Source organism: Choloepus didactylus, chromosome 16 (assembly GCF_015220235.1).
Source record: "Choloepus didactylus isolate mChoDid1 chromosome 16, mChoDid1.pri, whole genome shotgun sequence".
Classification (NCBI taxonomy): domain Eukaryota; kingdom Metazoa; phylum Chordata; class Mammalia; order Pilosa; family Megalonychidae; genus Choloepus; species Choloepus didactylus.
In genome coordinates this window covers 23,623,851-23,641,918 of record NC_051322.1, presented here as the reverse complement: position 1 = coordinate 23,641,918, position 18,068 = coordinate 23,623,851, and the positions used below count along the sequence as shown (strand labels likewise).

The 18,068-nt window shown below is 34.1% G+C and overlaps 1 protein-coding gene across 4 annotated transcripts in view; it reads left to right on the top strand.

The window, feature by feature from the left end:
- Window positions 1-18,068, top strand: part of WDR7 (WD repeat domain 7) — a 430,734-nt gene that overhangs the window by 135,057 nt on the left and 277,609 nt on the right. For all 4 annotated transcript variants that reach the window (XM_037806351.1, XM_037806353.1, XM_037806352.1 and 1 more), the window contains exons 15-16: window positions 6,760-7,529; window positions 8,813-8,901. In XM_037806351.1, coding sequence (XP_037662279.1) covers window positions 6,760-7,529; window positions 8,813-8,901 — 859 coding nt within the window. The remainder of the gene's footprint in view (window positions 1-6,759; window positions 7,530-8,812; window positions 8,902-18,068) is intronic.

The window sequence follows — 18,068 nt, the reverse complement described above, 5'->3', positions numbered from 1 at the left end:
TTCAAATACGTATTTTTTCTTGTATTCTTTTTAAGGATGCAGTATTGATATTCATAGAAACATGTACTTGTTTGTGTATTAGATATAGAACATTTCCTAGCCTTCTTCTTCATATCTCTGGTTTCAAAGCAGATTTAGATTTTTAAAAAAATCATCCACTCTTCTGCTTTACACTTTAGCATCAACATTAGCTGATGTCTGTAATGGGCACTGGTTTAAAGTAACTGTGTTTTAGGTAGAAATCTGAACCATTTGAGATTATAGCTATAGATTAGATTCAGTGATCTTTCAGGAAAAATAAATTATTTTAACAAGTAACTTTAAATATGGTCTTGAAAACCGTGATATGAAAAAGTTGGTTCAGAATTAAGTTTGCCATCAATGAATGGTGAAAGCATAAAATTATTGTCATTGTCCTTGTTTAGAATTTATTTTAGTCAGGTTATATGAAATATACTTAAAATATCATTATTACATTATTTTTAGAGGACAAAGTTACCAGGTATTTCAGCAGACATGACTTAACCTAACATATATTCAAATATATAATCATGATAAATGTTATAATAAGGATACATCAACATTTTTTCTTCTGTGGATTGTTATTGCTTTTTTGGTTGCTGGTAGCTACTGCTGGCAATGTGTATATATATGCATGCATGTGTTGAAAAATACCTATGCTTGGAAAGGTTAATTTCATGATCATAGTGTTGTCATTTTATTTTGGCTCTGTCTTGAGTCACAATTTTACCTCCTACTCTTAAATGTGTTTGCCATAGGTTCACAGTGATGAGCAAGCAATTCAATAATCTTTACCTGTTGTTTCATTTTTGTAATATTTTAAGTGAAGTTTCTTACTTAAATTCTGAAATGACTCGATCTGTATTTTTCCTTATAGGGAAAACATAAAATTATAATAGGCTTAGTACTTCCATTGAAAATGCCAAATGTATCTGTCCTATTAGCCTTTTAAGGTGGCAGTTGTGTATATTGCATTTACCATTGAGTTTCATTAAACAAACTTGAGACCATTTGTATATACTTTTTGATTTAGTTTCTTTATTGCTCCTTTTCAACTATTGTCTTGAGGACAAAGGCTTTATTTTCTTCCAAGATCTTTCACATAATAGTCACTTCACAAATATCTGTTGAATTGAATTTAATCTTCCTGCATGATGTAAAGTTGAGTTTGTGAGCACACATTTCAGATATTCTTAATAAAGTTAGCAGAACAAGCACCCTCATGTTCCTGTTAAAGAATTTCCTGGATTAAATAGACTGCATTTGAAATTGTTAAGGATATAAGATGATTTGAAGAAGTTATTTACTCTAAACATATTTATCTTATGATTAAGCCAGGAGACTCTTGGAATTTGATAGATGTTTTTATTCATTTTCCTATAGCTAATCTTACTGTAACATATAAGAATATCAAGCATGTCAGTGATTAATTCTGACGGCCATCTTCATGCATCTATAATTAATAGTAAAATTTAGAACTTGGTGCTTTAGAAGATATTTGAACATTATTTCTCCATATTTTTAGATAAAATCTTATCTTTGCAGCATTACAGGATATCTATATTCTGTTGTAACGACGATACTTTGTTAGAGATTATAGGTCTTCTTCAGGACTTGGTGATGTCAGGTATTATAATTTATCAGGAGTCAGGAATGAGTTGTTTTTTTCTTTCTTCAGTCTCCCACATTCTCTTTTTACCTGCTTTTGTTGTTTTCTTTCTTCTCTCATCCTCTCTTTTTCTGACTGTAGATGACTGCTATGACACAGTCAGGAGCCCTGAGAGGTTGTGATGAGAGGAGTCACATGTACGATCACATCCAGATAATCGTGGTACCAGACATCAGACAACCTTTCAGTTGCCAACCACCTGGGCTGTCTGCTGGCTGTGTCCCAGAGAGAGAGAAAACATGGGCAGATCTGGGGGTGCTGAGAGGGCCACATATGTAGGTGACCTCAGATGAGAGAGCTAAAAAGTCTGCCTGATCCTCACTCTTGCTGTATTTTATTTTTTATTTTTTCAAGCCATTCTTGTTGCTTCAAGAATTTCTTTACCAAACATTTTTGATTTTATGTCTTTGGTAGTAGTAGTCTCTATCTCTTCTCTTAAAAGAATTTCAGAGATCATTCCTGGAAAGGTAGTATCTACTGAGGCACTGTGGGGGGCCCTTTGTTTTACCTAATGTTGATGATAGCTGTTCCCTCATACCTAGTGTCAGACCTTTCTATCCAATATTGATATAAGATGATATTTTATCTCATGTTCTCACATAACCAACCCTCATGCCTAGCAGAGTGCCTGAGCCACAGCAAAAACAAAGTATGTGGTAGCTAGAATTACCAATAATTTTCATATCAATAATATTCTAGTATATGTAATATATTTATTATAAATATATAATTTTCATGTATCATTTATTCAAATTAGTGTTGGTAGGTGCAAAGCATTAAGCTTAGTACATTCAAAGTTTGAAAAAGTGAATATGAAGCACAGTACTGTGAAAAATAAAAAGGTGCTATTGCCTATTTGTATTCCTTCATCTGGCTGGCTTCTTTTGCCTCCCAATTCATAGTCTTGGCTCTATTCTTGCTTCTTTCTAGCCAACCTCTAGATCATTGGTAAATAAACACTTATAAAATTAAATTTGACCATGTTACGCCCTCATTATAGCCTTTTAGACTATGGTCCTCAATCTTTATTACATACATCGTCTGGGGGCTCTCATTAGACCCATTTTTAGCCTGTTCCCAGGGATTCTGACTCAGGTCTGATATCAGGTCCAGGAACCTGTGTTTTTAACAAGCACCACTGATGATTCAGAGAGAAGCATAGCTTTACAGATTCCTCCGGCCTGCAAGACAAAGTTCAGAAGTCTTAGTGTGACCCTCGGTGATCTCAGCATACCAGCCTTTGCATTCTTTATCCTGGCCACTTGTGGTTTCATCACCACTCATCCCATAATGTTTCTTGCATTTATCCTTTTTCACAGTTTCGCATCTTTCTACCAGGAGTGCTCTTCTATCAGGGTCTTCCTGGTCACCCAAGGTGAGGTTGGTACTTTCTCCTTTGTGCTCTGTATTGTACCTTGCAATCCCCTTTACTTACAGCACCATTCATACGGCATTGAAATAATTTGTTTATGTGTCATTATCGGTTAGTTTTGAGTTCTATCTCTTATTCATCTTTGTATCCTTGGTGCTTTGGACAAATCCATGCCATAATAGATGTTAGGTGAATGTGAAATGAATGAATTAAATACAGGGATGAGATTCAAATATCCTTATTTTATTTTATTTTTTTACTTCATATTTGTGTAGGGCAAATTTATCACATTACTTATGTACCTTAGGTTCTTTATAGTATAGACATCACTCATTCAATCCAGAATTAGAGGTTTGTACAAAGGAAGCAGTTCTCAAGCCTGCCTAGGGAATTCTGGAAATAACTTTTGGAAAAGGAGCCACTTGAGATGCTTCTTGAAGGCTGGGTAGAAGTGTGACTTGAATGGGAATAGTGAGATGGAGGAAGAAGTGGAATTCTGGCATGTGGATATGCAGAGGAACAAATGCCTAAAACTGTGTGGTTCTGGAAAGCACAGGTGGTTAATTTGGTTGGTGAAATATATAGGGTAATGTGGTTAGAGATGAAATTGGATAGGTTGGCAGCAATATATACTGGAGGATTTTTTGTGCTTTGCAAAGAAGTCTGGATTTTATCCTTGGGTTATAATATGCTCTTGAAGCCTCTTAAGCCAGAAAAATATCATCAGATGGAGTGAAAATTTAGACAGAAGTGAGACCAGTTAAGGGGATTCACTGTAATTTTATATGACTGAAGAGTTAATTAGCAATTTAAAAATAATTTACTAAAGATTTTTGTAATGTTCTTGGTTCATTCTGCCAGGTACTCTGATGGGTTTGGAGTTATACAAGATGAGTAAGATGCAGTTGGTCTTCAAGTCTGAAATGGTTCCATAGAGTACAGGAAAATGTAAATACATGGAACAATTAATTACATAAATATGACAAAGACTTGTGAATATGTCATACTTATATAGTAGACGTCAAATGTTATAGGAGCTAGATTTATTGTGGACTAACTTTTCTTGGGAGAACTAGGGTCTTGGGAGAAGAGAAGGGTTGAAGTAAAATAAAAAAGAAGTATTTTAGGTCAAGGCAGTAGCATAAATGAAAGGATTGGTGGTGAGAGACCATGGTTTATGGTGGCTAGAGCTAGAGCATTTGGTAAGTCTGGAAAAGTATTTGGTATCAAACCGTGATAGACTCAAATGTTGTGCTAAAGGAGTCTGCATTTTATCCTAGAACTTTATTTTCTAACTACAAAAATAATATCTATTGACTATGTACAATTTTCGAAATATATAAAACATGAAGAGACATTAAAATTGTCTATAATTCTCACAAAAATGTAATTGCTATTAACATTTTCATTTACTTCTTCCCAGTTTCTCTCCAGGCACATACGTGTACTTAAGATTAAATAAAGGAACTTGGCCATACTCTTTGTGTGTGTGTGTGTGTGTGTGTGTGTGTGTGTGTGTGTAGTTTTAGCTCACTTAAGATCAGAACATGGGCATTTTGCCCATGTTAAATAAGCTGAGAAAGAATGTTTTTAATGGTTGTAGTATTTGTTCTATTATATGGATATGCTTAAATTATTTACCTACTTATTGTTAGATATTTAGGTTATTTTCTATTTAAAATAATGGGTATTATATATGTTCACAATAGATGTTCACTGAACATCTTTGTATGTAAATCCCTTTCTGTATTTCTGATTATTCAGGATAGGAGTCTAGAAATAAATATACTGGGTCAAACAGTGGAAATCTTAAGAGCTCATAAAAGCTGATATGTAAATTCACACCTGCCGTATGTGGGCTTGACTCTCACTATACATTTGGCTAGCGATAAGTAATTTTTAGTGTTTACTGTATGCTCAATTTATAAACCCCAAATGATATCTTTTGGTTATTTGAACTTTGATTTCCTTGACAACTGGTTTGAGCAGTTTCTTTGGTAAAATTATTGACTTGTATTTTTTCCTGTGAATTGTCCTTGACCTTCACAGTTTTTTCCCCCTTTTCTTTGGGCATTGTATTTTGCTTATTGATTTTAAGAAATATTCATATAGATTATAACTCTTCAGTCCTATTTATCGTACTTTTTGTACCTGTTACTTATTTGCTTTTTAAGTTTTTTTTTTAAGTATTGAAGTTTAAATTTATGTCTGCTTAGAAAGTACTTTTTCATCGCAGCATCAGATATTCACCACTATTTTGATTGTTTTAAATAGTTTTATATTTTCTATTTATCTTAGCCCATGGTAATGGAAAATTTGGGGGAGAAGAGTGACATGATTAGATTTGTGCTTCAGAAAGAGGTTGCGTGGCTCTGTGGAGGTCAGATTGGAGCAAGGAGAGACTGTGGTCAGTGAAACTTGCCCAAAGGAACAAAGATAAGGCTGTAGATTTATTAATGATGGTGGGGATTGAAAGGAAGAGGAGTGATCCTGGAGGTTTGCAGGCTGGGAAATGAATAGAGTTTTATAGTATTGGCTTGAAGGGAGGGGATTGGGGGGGGGGGTGGGGGGCTGGTAGTTGAGAATAATGCTAAGCTTTATAGCTTACACTTTATACCAGAGTGATAATCCAAACTGATGATTTAGGAGGTACAACAGGTTTGATGGGATAGTTGACATTAGGACATGCAAAATATGAGGTACAGTGGGACATGAAAATACAAGCAATTGGAAATAGTTGGAACTCCATCAGGAGGCTGGTCTGGCTGATGAAGGAGATTAGGGAGCCCTTTAGGACTAGTGGTAGTTCCAGTGTGGAAGGGAGTGGGTTAGCTGGCTCAGGGGGAGTGAGTTATCAGGGCAGCTGACTGAGACCAGCTGACTGAGACGGGTTGATCAGAATTAGAAGTCTCATCAGCAGAGTGTTCATTAAGAAGCTTGAGAAGTGGCTTTTTATTTAATGTTTTCTCTCCCTCTTTCTTCTCTTTCTCCCCCTTTCTCCCTCCTTCCCTTCCTTCTTTCTCCCTCCCTCCTTTCCTCTCTCCCTGCATCTCTCCCAAGAAAGAAAAAACAAAGAGATTAAGTAAGAAAGGGACTGAAAAGTGTCCATTGGATTAGTCTACTATTTTCAGTAAATTTAGCTAAAAAGGACAGTAGAGAGGGAGGGAAATAGGTAGAAGGGGAGAACACTTTTTATTAGGATCGAAAGTAGACTTGGACATGTTCTCTTTTGGGGGAAAGGGATCTATACACAGGGAGGGATTGAAGGTAAAGCAAAAAAGGAGGGATTTGATGGAGTAGCAATTTAAAAGGAGCAGTAGCTATGATAAACAGATTATTATTTCAGGTTGAATAGTAGTTCATTCTCAGAGGTAGAATTTGCTTATTAAGTTACGGAAAAAATTTTTAAACTGTTTTATGGGTCAAAAGATCCTCTACAAACCTCTTTATTTCCTGTTTTATTTTAAAATTAATTGACAATTTTGTAATTGTTTCAGCAAAGATTTCTAAGTGTAAGCTCATATCTTTTTCATGTTGCTAACTATATAAAGGCAAAGTTAGTATGTTACTTTTAGTGATAGAGATTCCTAAAAGAACAACTTAATAAGCATTTAAATTTCTTTATTTATTGTTCATTAATGAATATATGAAATTAAAAATTTTAATTATAACCATCTTTTAAACATATTTATTGCAGGGGAATTTACCTAAATATTCTCATAACTCCCTGATGGTTCAAGCAATAAAGACAAACCTAACAGACCCGGACATACATGTGCTTTTCTTTGATGTGGAAGCCTTGATTATTCAACTCCTGACTGAAGAAGTCTCTAGGCCGAATACTGCGCTTATTTCCCCAGAGAATTTGCAAAAAGCATCTAGCAGTTCAGACAAAGGGGGCTCTTTTCTAACTGGAAAACGAGCAGCAGTTCTCTTCCAACAAGTGAAAGAAACTATCAAAGAGAACATAAAGGAGCATCTCCTTGATGATGAAGAGGAGGATGAGGAGATAATGAGGCAGAGAAGGGAAGAAAGTGATCCCGAATATCGGGCCAGCAAATCCAAGCCACTGACTCTATTAGAATATAATTTAACTATGGACACTGCAAAATTGTTCATGTCCTGCCTTCATGCCTGGGGTTTGAATGAAGTTCTGGATGAAGTTTGTCTTGATCGCCTTGGAATGCTGAAACCTCATTGCACAGTTTCATTTGGTCTCTTATCGAGAGGAGGTCATATGTCACTGATGCTTCCTGGTTATAATCAGGCTGCTTGTAAACTGTCACATGGGAAAGCAGAAGTAGGAAAGAAGCTGCCAGCTACTGAGGGAGTTGGAAAGGGAACTTACGGCGTGTCCCGAGCTGTCACCACACAGCATCTCCTGTCTATCATATCTTTGGCAAATACCTTAATGAGCATGACCAATGCGACTTTTATTGGTGATCATATGAAAAAGGGCTCTGCCAGGTGTGAATGATAGTTTGATTTTATTCTTGCTTTAAAAAAAAAGCTGTTTTATTTTTGTCACTGTTTATTACCTTTTTTTTGACTCAACACAGTTTAGTATTTTTAATGTCATTTCAGTGTTTCCCCTTTAAATTCGAAAACACAGTTCTCCCACATGAGTGGTTGTAGAAAATTATACAATTTATAAAAACTGGAATGAGGGAGTAGGTCACAGTTCTGTGTTAACAAATGAACTGTGTACTAGCTCTTGAGTACATATAATCCTAGATTTGTGTCTACTTAGTTTCCACTAATATTTGATTCAAAATGTGTATTTAGTTAAAATGCTTGCCCTTGTTGTGACACATATGTAATGAATGATAGGCGTTTAGTGGCTGGCTTCAGAATTTTGTGAGAAGTGTCATCATAATTTTTTTTTTTAAGTTTGGGAGAATACTATTTTAATATTATTACTACTAGTGTTAATAATATTAATGCTACTACTACTGATATTATTATTACTATTTTCTCAAAGTCCTGGAAATAATTTTTTAAGCCCTAATTTTATTATACTCTATTGAGAGTTGACCATATCAAGAATGTTTTTATTAATCTAGCATATACTTAGGAAGCACTACTTTGAGTCAGGATCTGTTCTAAGCACTTTACAAATATTATCTCATTTAATGCTCTTCACCCTATAAGGTAGGTACTTCTGTTACCCTTTTTACAGATGAGAAAACTGAGGCACGGAAAGGTAAAGTAACTTGGCCAAGTCACATAGCTAGTAAGTGGTGGAGCCTTTAGAGTTTGTAGTAGGCCTAACTCCTATTCTTTGCTGCCTGTCCAATAATACCTTATTACCTTTTTCAGATTGTAGGGCTGAATATTTTGGAAATAAATGTATTGATCCGTGAATTCATTTAGACCATTGATATGGGGTGGGCTGAAATCCCAGAGTGAAGGACTCTAATTATGATATTTATCTGTCAATAATGGTACTTTCCACAAATATTTCTTAAGCTAGCATAAAGCATAAATTGTAGATATAAAATTTGTGCTTGGTACTTGCTTATCATTTAATTATTTTACTATATTAAACTTTGAAATGGAAAATGTTAATAGTTACAAAACAAAAATGAATATCTTGTTTTTTGGACCAGTAAAATGAAAATGTTCTTTTTGTATATCTTTTTTCAATTTCTTTGGAACTAAGAAATTTAATGTTTTATATGGCTCTGAAAATATGAAAACCTGAAAAATACATATATGTGCATGCATTTTTTTTTTTCTTCTTTTTTAAGGCCACCTAGACCAAGCACTCCAGAGCTTGCTAAGGCAAGGAGTTCCCCTCCAACTTCCAGTAATATTGTGCAAGGACAGATAAAACAAGGTAAAATTAAATCTCATTAAGTAATTGACATGACATTTCAGCTCAAGAAACTAAGGAGGCATAGCTAATGTATAATCATAACACTTTGTTTGTCTCAGATTGTTAAAAGGGAGAAAACTTGTTATATTCCAGATGTAAATATGGATAATTAAGATGTCAGTTAAAAATAAATCAGATTTATTTAGAAATTGATGAGTGAGCATATTTAACATAATTTTATTGTACTGTCTTTGACCTAATTTTTATACATTAGCGCCCCTTAACTTGACAACACTAGTGACTTAGCTGTTTCTAGAGTTTAAAAGTTGTACTTATTTTTAACTCTATTTAAAAATGTTTATATTTGTAGTTCCGTACTATAATGAATATGCTGCCATTTGCCAGCAGTTTCTATATTAAACTTAAAGTGGAAATCCTTGTTTGCAACTATTCTTTTATCTTTTCTTTCTGTTTAAATCATTATGTACTCCAACTTCTGTGTGTAGCTTTGATTTTCTCATTGGGGTAGAGAAGAGAAGAAAGGTTGAGTTTATCTTCCTATATTAAGGACCTTTTATACTCATTTTAAGACTGACAAATGACTTATCTAAGAGAGAGGGGAGATCGCTTCTGCTTAGAGAACTTTCCTCCAGACCATGAGTTAATGCTGAATGTCACATCTTGTGGTAGAAAGACGAACAGCAAAGGAGATGAAATGATGAAGTTCTGTGTCTAAATAGTGACATTTTAGGGTTTTTTATTTTTATTTTTTTATTTTTAACAAGCCAAAGAGCAAGTTTGTTAAATAATAGTCCCCCCAACTCATGTCTACAATTTCCTCTCCCCTAGGACAAGTGCTTTTATCTCTGTTAGTTGATTATTTCGTACTTTAATATCCTTAATGATATGCTTGATTTTTGGTTTTAGGCACTGTCAGCATCTTACGTGGGAAGACGAGGATATGACTCTCCCACTCTGTACACCACTCTCATCCTTCATTTCCAACCTTACATGATCACACTTCTCATCTCCTTTTCCTCTCATTAAAGTTATGTAATAGTTATACAATAATTTATGTAAAGTTGCATCAGAGGGTTTGGTTAGATAACTTCTTATACGTGTGTGTGTGTGTGTGTGTGTGTGTGTGTGTGTGTAATATAATATACATCCAGAAAAGTGCCCAAAACAAGAAATGTTCAGCTTGGTGATATTTACAAGCTGAATACCCTTGTAACCACCTCCTTTGACAAGAAACAGAACACTGCCCACACTCCAGGAACTGCCTGCATGTTCTCTACCAATTATTATACCTTCCCCTCCCAAGGGTAACTACTATCTTGACTTACAAGGAAATCACTTCTTTGCTTTCCTTTCTAGTTGTACTATCTAAGTTTAAATCCCTAAAAGCCATAGTTTAGTTTTGCCTGTCCTTTGAACTTTATATAAATTGAATCAATCCATACATTATGTATTCTTTTGTGTTCAGCTTTTTTTGTGAGATACATCAATGTTGCTGCATTTGACTATAGTTTGTTCACTTTTATTCCTGGATAGTGTTGCATAAATAGACCACAATTTATTCATCCATTTTGCTGTTGATAGATGTTTGGATTGTTTCCAGTGTTTGGTTCTCATAAATAATTCTGCTATGAACATTGAATCTTGCTGTACTTTACGTGCATTTTTGTTGTGTATATAACTAAAAGTGGAATTTCTGGATATGTTTGTCTTCAGCTTTAGTATACAATATTAAACTGTTTGCCCAAGTGAGTTTATGTAGCAGCATAAACACCAAAATGGCTAAAATGAGAAAGATTGAAAACACTTTCAGCTAGGCTGTATCTTACCAGCTATGTATGAGAGTCTTCATTACTCCATATCCTAGCCAGTACCTTAATATTTTCAGTCTTTTTATCTATTGTTTTTCTGTTTTCTGTGTCACTGATTTGTGTTTGATCATTATTATTTCATTTATTCTGCTTTTAATTTGCTCTTATTTTTTGTTTTTTAGGATGTAAGCTGAGGTTATTAATTTGAGACCTTTCTGCTTTTCTAATATAAACTTTTAGTACTACAAATTTCCCTCTAAGTCCTGCCTTAGTGGCATCTCACAAATTTTTAGATGTTATGCTTTTAACTTCCCTTCTGATTTTTTTCTTTTACCCATGGATAGCTTAGAAGTGAGTTATTTAAGTTTCCAAACTTTTGAAGATTTTTGCAAAGATTATTCTGTTATTGGATTCTAACTTATGGTCAGATAACATACTGTGTATGACTCAAATCCTGAATTTACTGAGACTTGTTTTAAGGCCCAGAAGATGGTCTGTCTTGCTAAATATACCATGCACACTGGAATAGCAGAGTGTTCTTCTCTTGTTGGATAGAGTGTTACATAAATGTCAGTTTGTTAGTTGACAGTGTTATTCAAGTCTGCTATCTATTTGCTGATTTTTCTATCAATTAAGGGTATTGAAATCTGCAGCAATAATTGAATTTGTCTACTCCTCCTTGCATTTCTATCAGTTTTTGCTTCATGTAGTTGCGTAAACCTTTAAAATTATGTCTTCTTGACTATTTGACTTTTTTATCATTATGAAATGACCTTCTTTATTGTGGGTGGCATTCTTTGCTCTACGATTTGCATTGTTCATATTAATATAGCCACTCCGGCCTTTTTGGCTACTGCTTGCATGACATCTTTTTTCCAATCCTTTTATTTTTTACCTCTTCAAGTCTTTCTATTTAAAAGAGTTTCTTGTAGGCAGCCTATAGTTGAGTCTTGCTCTTTTTTTTTTTCAAATTTATCACATCTGACCTGCTTTTCAATTGAGGTGTTGAAACTATTTAGTGTAATCATTGACATGGTTAGGTTTGAGTCTGTCATCTTGCTATTTATTTTTCTCTTTGCTCTGTTTGTCTCTTTTTTTCTTCTTTATGCTACCTTTGGTTTAATAGAGTATGTTTTATCATTCCATTTTATGGCTTGTTCGCTTATTAGCTAATTCTTTATTTTGTTTAAAAATTCATAGTATACATCTTTAAATTATCATACTGTACCTTCAAGTGATATATCACTTAATGTTTGATATAAGAGCCTTATTAGTAGTATACATCTGTTTCTCACATCCTGGCCTTTATGTTGTTGTTGTCATGCATTTCCCTTTTAACATATGTTATAAACCCCACAAATCATTACTATTATTGTGTTTAATAGTCAGTTACATTTTAAAGAGATTTAAATAATAAGAAAAAAATCATACATATTTACCCGTGTAGTTACTAGTTTTGGTGCTCTTCATTCTATTTTGTAGATCCAGATTTCCCTGGTATAATTTTCCTTCTGCCTAAAGGACTTGCTTTAACATTTCTTTCTTATAATGAGGGTCTGCGACTCTTTCAGCTTTTGGATGTCTGAAGACATCTTTATTTGCTTTTGTTTTTGAAAAGTACTTTGACCCAGTATAGAATTCTAGGTTGACCATTTTTATCTTTTATTACTTTAAAGGTGATACTCTATAGTTGTCCCACTTGCATTGTTTCTGATGAGAAATCTGATGTCATCCTTATGAATGTAACATGTCTTAAACTTTTTATACTGGCATTGAATCCGGAGATTGCTTTGGGTGGTATTAACGTCTTAACAATATTAAGTCTTCCATTCTATGAACATGGATGTCTTTCCATTTATTTAGATCTCCTTTAATTTCTTTCAGCGGTGTTTTATAGGACATTGGTATAAAATGTCCTATAAAACATTGGGTTATATTGGTTAAATATATTCCCAGGCATTTTATTCTTTTGCATGCCATTGTAAATGGAATTGTTTTCTTAATTTCCATTTCACATTGTTCATTGCTGGTGTAGAAACACAAGGTTTTTTGCATATTAATCTTGTATCCTACAAGTTTGCTGATATCATTAGTGCTAGTGGTTTTCGTTGTGGATTATTTGGGATTTTCTGCTTATGGAATCATGGTATATGTGAATAGATATAATTTTCCCTCTTCCTTTTCAGTTTAGATGCTTTTTATTTCTTTTTCTTGCCTAATTGCTCTGACTAGAACTTCCAGTACAATGTTGAATAACGGTGGTGAAAGTGGACATCCTTGTCTTGTTCCTGATCTTAGGGGGAAACTTTCAGTCTTTCACCATTGACTATAATGTTAGCCATGGGTTTCTCATAAATGGCCTTTATAATATCATATCGGGGAAGTTTCTTTCTGTTCCTAGTTTGTTGAGTTATTATCACGAAAGAGTATTGGATTTCATCAAATACTTTTTCTCTGTCAATTGAGATGATGTGTTTTTTCCCCCTTCTTTTGTTCTATTACTGTTGATTAATAGTATGATTAATCTATTTTCTTATGTCAAGTCACCCTTGCGTTCCTGGGGTAAAGCCCACTTGTTTGTGGTGTATAATCTTTTCAATACGCTGTTGGATTTGGTTTGCTAGTATTTAGGTTTTAACCTGGAGTCCATATATTAGATCAATAGATGTATCTGAGTACCCCTCAAAATTTTGTGTTCAAAATTATGTGCCTTTTTTTTTTTAATTGACCTATAACTATTTTCATCTTTGGAAGCCCAAAGGACAGGGATATGTTTTTCTGTTTTGTTCACTGATTTATCCCAAGGGCTTGGAACTGTGACTGGTACATAGAAGGAGCTCAGTAAGTATTTGAATGAATTGATACCCACTCCTTACACTCCTAGAGTCAACTTGTTAATTATGCTGATGCCATAAGGGCTGACAAAAGAAATGCCTGCTCTCAAAGGAGATCCAGAGGAGTACAATTTAGGATAAATATTTTAATTAGTTATTTGGTTGCTTTTGCTACTAGACTTATGAGTATTTGATGACTGGAATGGTGCCTAATCTTTTTGTGTTTTTATATACTTAGCCCAATACCTGACACATAATAGACACTTACTAAGTGTTAATTAAATGAAGTAGAAGATTTTTATACCTAATTCAATTTAGTGTTTGTTACAAATTTACTGTAATGAACTCTATCCCTGTAGTTCTTGGTCTTAAGTTGACATTTATTTATTTTGGATGTCACAGAAGTGTGTGTATATCTGTATATGTGTATTTGTGTGTGTGTGTGTGTGTGTGTGTGTGTTTTGCAGTTTTATTGAGATACCCCATAGCCCTTTATTGACATACTCATACCCTTTATCACCCCCATTATTTATTTATTTATTTATTTATTTATTTATTTATTATTTTAATGCAATTTTGTTGAGCTATGTTTACATACCAGATAATCATCCGAAGTGTATAATCAGTGGTTCACGGTATCATCATATAGTTGTGCATTCATCACCACAGTCAATTTTTGAACATTTTCATTATCCCAAGAATAAATAAATAAAAATAAGAATAAAAATAAAAATAAAGAACACCCAAAACTCCCATACCCCTCATATCCCTTATCCCTCCATATTAGTTATTTTATTTTTTTGTCTTTGTTTTTTTACACATCTGTCCATACACTGGACAAAGGGAGTACCAGTCACAAGGTTTTTGCAATTACACAGTCATCCCTTAAGGGCTATATAGTTATACAGTCATCTTCAAGAATCAGGGCTACTGGTTTTCAGTTCAGCAGTTTCAGGTATTTACTTCTAGCTATGCTAATACACTAAAAAATACAAAGGGATATCTGTATAATGCATAAGAATAACCTCCAGAATGACCTCTCAAACTATTTGAAATCTCTCAGTCACTGAAACTCGATTTTGTTTCATTTCTCTTCCCCCTTTTGGTCTAAGAAGGCATTCTCAATCCCACAATGCCAGGGCCAGGTTCATTCCTGGGAGTCATGTCCCACGTTGCCAGGGAGATTTACACCCCTGGGAGTCATGTCCCACGTAGCGGGGAGGGCAGTGAGTTTACCTGCACAGTTGGCTTAAACACAGAGGCCACATCTGAGTAACAAAAGAGGTTCTCTGGGGGTGATGCTTAGGCAAAATTGTAAGTAAGTTTCGTTTTATCTCCTTTGCAGGAATACGTTTCATAAGGGCAAGCCCAAGATCGAGGGCCTCTTAAATTGGTAGTCCCCAATGCTTGTTAAAGTATCAGAAATTCCCCAGGTGGGGAAGTTTAATATTTCCACATTTTCACCCAGTCCCTCAAGGAGGCTGTGCAAATACTTTTTTTATTCTCTGTCCAAATTACTCTGGGATGTATCAGAGATCACTGTATGTGTGTGTTTTAACTCTGTGACTGGAGTTATAGGCCAAGGCAAATTTATCATTACATTTGTACTTTTCCAATTTTGACACAATACAGTGGTGATCTAGAAGTTATAAAGTAGTGTTACTCTATTTTTCAAATGCAATCAGCACTTTTGTAATTTTGCTTTGGCATATGTCTGTCAGAATGTTATCTTGGGCTGTTTAATTCATCCTGCCTTATGGTAGGTCCTTATCTCTTCTGTTGCCTGGAAGCCTTGTACTCTTCTATTGCCCTTAGTTATTTGAGCTTTTCTTTTCCAGGGTTTTAAGGTTATCCTTTTTCCTAAGAATATTTGGCAGTACATTTGTATATTGTTTCTAAATGTGTTGTTTGTTTAGTGATTCCATATCTAAGTGAAAAGATCTAGATTTTTAATGATTCTATCATTAAATAAGGTTTTCATATATTTCGTGTATCAACATCACACTGAATGGTATGAATAAATTTATCTCATGAATAATGGTTTAGTTAGAACATACCGTGCACTTTCGTCTGTGTTTTTCGTTTATTCCCGTAACAACCCACCACAACAATTATGACCATATTACACAAGAACATTGCAATGATCTCTTAGGATAGAGATTTGTTTTTGATATGCAGAGTGTTCATAAATACCAATTAATTAAGTTCCATAAAAACTCCAACTTTGTTATTAGTATATTTGAAATGATTATAGTTACTGATATAATTAATTATGTTTATCATTACTCAATTTCCAAATGCATCTTCTCTTTCATGATCATGTTCTTTATATAGTGTTTATTTTTTCTGTGTAGCTTCTTTTAGTATTTCTACTAACTTGAAGAGTTTCATTAGTTATATTTCAGGAATAAGAACGTCATTGGACTTCTTAATAGTAACCCAGAGCTAGAGGATGGTGGGTAGTTCCTTAAAAGTGCTGAAGGAAAATGACTTTATTTTAGAATTCTTCACACAAACTGACAATCAAATATCAAATAAAAAGGCAAAATAATGTTATTTTCAGGTATGCAAGGTATCAAAAAAATTAATACATCACACCTTTTCTCAGCATCGCAGATGAAAGATGTGTTCCGTCAAAGTAAAGGAGTAAACCAAGGGGGAAAAAAAAGAAAGGCATGGCATCCAGGAAACTGGGAGATTATTTGGGAGATTCAGTGGAAAATTTGCAGGAAGAAGGTGAAGGGCAGTTGCAGGATGTCAGTCAGTGCAGCAGATAGATGCAGAAAGCCAGATGGCTTCAGAAGAAATGGTTCAAGGAAAAATGAAAGTAGGGTGTGGAAAATCATTGAGAGGCTGTTGAAGGGCTAGGAAGAAGAAATAGATACATGGAAAACAAAGCAAATGAATTAACTACAGAAAAAAAAATCAACAAGTTGTCGTAGAAAGGAAACATGATCTCAGAAAGCTACTTAGATGGACCTTGAACAGTATTTGTATAGAGATAATGTAAACACTTAGTGATGATATAACCAAAAATCATGATGTAACTATTTGGGGAAGATAGGGGAAAGGAAAAGGAAATTGACTGGGAGATGTGGTTTGTGAAAGCTAAATCTCCATCTTCCATAATATTGGTAGAGACCAATAGCTAATGTCTACATTTGGTAAATCAAAATAATTGCAATATCAGCATATTATTTGGTAATATGGAAATTAATGTTGGAAGAAATACTAAAAGGGTTGAAAATGAGCTTTTCTATAGTGTTCGACATACTAAACTGTGCAGAGGTGTTATTGGCCTTTATATTGAATGGACTGTTCTCTTAACTGTATTAAAATATTCTGAATTAAAATAAATGCCATCTTTATATATATATAACTAAATAGTTCTATCTCATCAGGCATATTTTGCAGTTTAATCTAAGGGGTTTAATTTCAAAATAGACATAGGACCCCATATGAAGGCATTTTCCTCTCTATCTGGGTCCAGTGGTATACTGCTAAAGGGCAGCATTTTAATGGGGTTCTAAGACACTGCCTTCATGACTACTGCATGCACATGCACACACTCACACACACACATACAAGGCATGGGGCTTCCTGTTTTTAGAGAGGAAAACTTTAAGATCATTAGTCACCAGTATATTTGTTTTCTAGCCTTCTGATCATTAAAATAGATAGGCTTACTGGTATAGTTTTTTTTTTTTTTTTTTTTTTAAATCAACTTCTTCCTGGCACTAGGAAATACTGAAGTTAGAACTTTTCAGAAAATCAAATAAAGGAGAATTAGAATTTTCTTGCCAAGATTGCATTCATATCAAGGTTACTGCGTTAATTGTACCAATTGCTCAAAGCATGAGAAGTAGGATTTATTTTGATTAATCCAGCAGGATGTTTCATTATCTAATTTTGTCCCTCAAAAAGTTAAGCCTTAAAAAAAGAGATGATGAAAGCAAAATTAATGTTTCATACTAATACTTCATGTTGATTTAAAAGATGAATAGAAAGCCCATTACCTAACACTTAAAAGTGTAGACCTAAAGGAAGTTTATGAAAAGGTAAATACTGCTCTAAGATTTCTGTACTAGATGACAGACCCAATTTTGAAAGCCTTTATATTGCATTACGTAGATGGTGGTTGGCTCTACAAAGTATCTTAACTTCTAAGTTTTTGTGTTTTCCCCTCCTCCTCCTCTCCCTTCCTCCACCCCCTCACAGCATCATGGTTACCATATAATACTTAAGATGAAGTGATTCATCACCAAATAATTTTATTTATTTATTTTTTTTCTTGGTTAAGCTTTGGAAAAGACTGACTTCTTTCAGCATTGCATTTGGTTTTCTGTGCTTTTTTGGCTTTGAAAATGTATTGAATAGGCTGTTTGTGTTTATGTACTGAGAGCACTTGCTACCCTGAAAAGTATGTTTATTATATGTTCTTTATTTGTTTTTAACATCACAATGGCAGTAGGGAAAAATGGAGTTTAAAATCACATTTCAAATGAAGATTTCAATTCATTTGTTC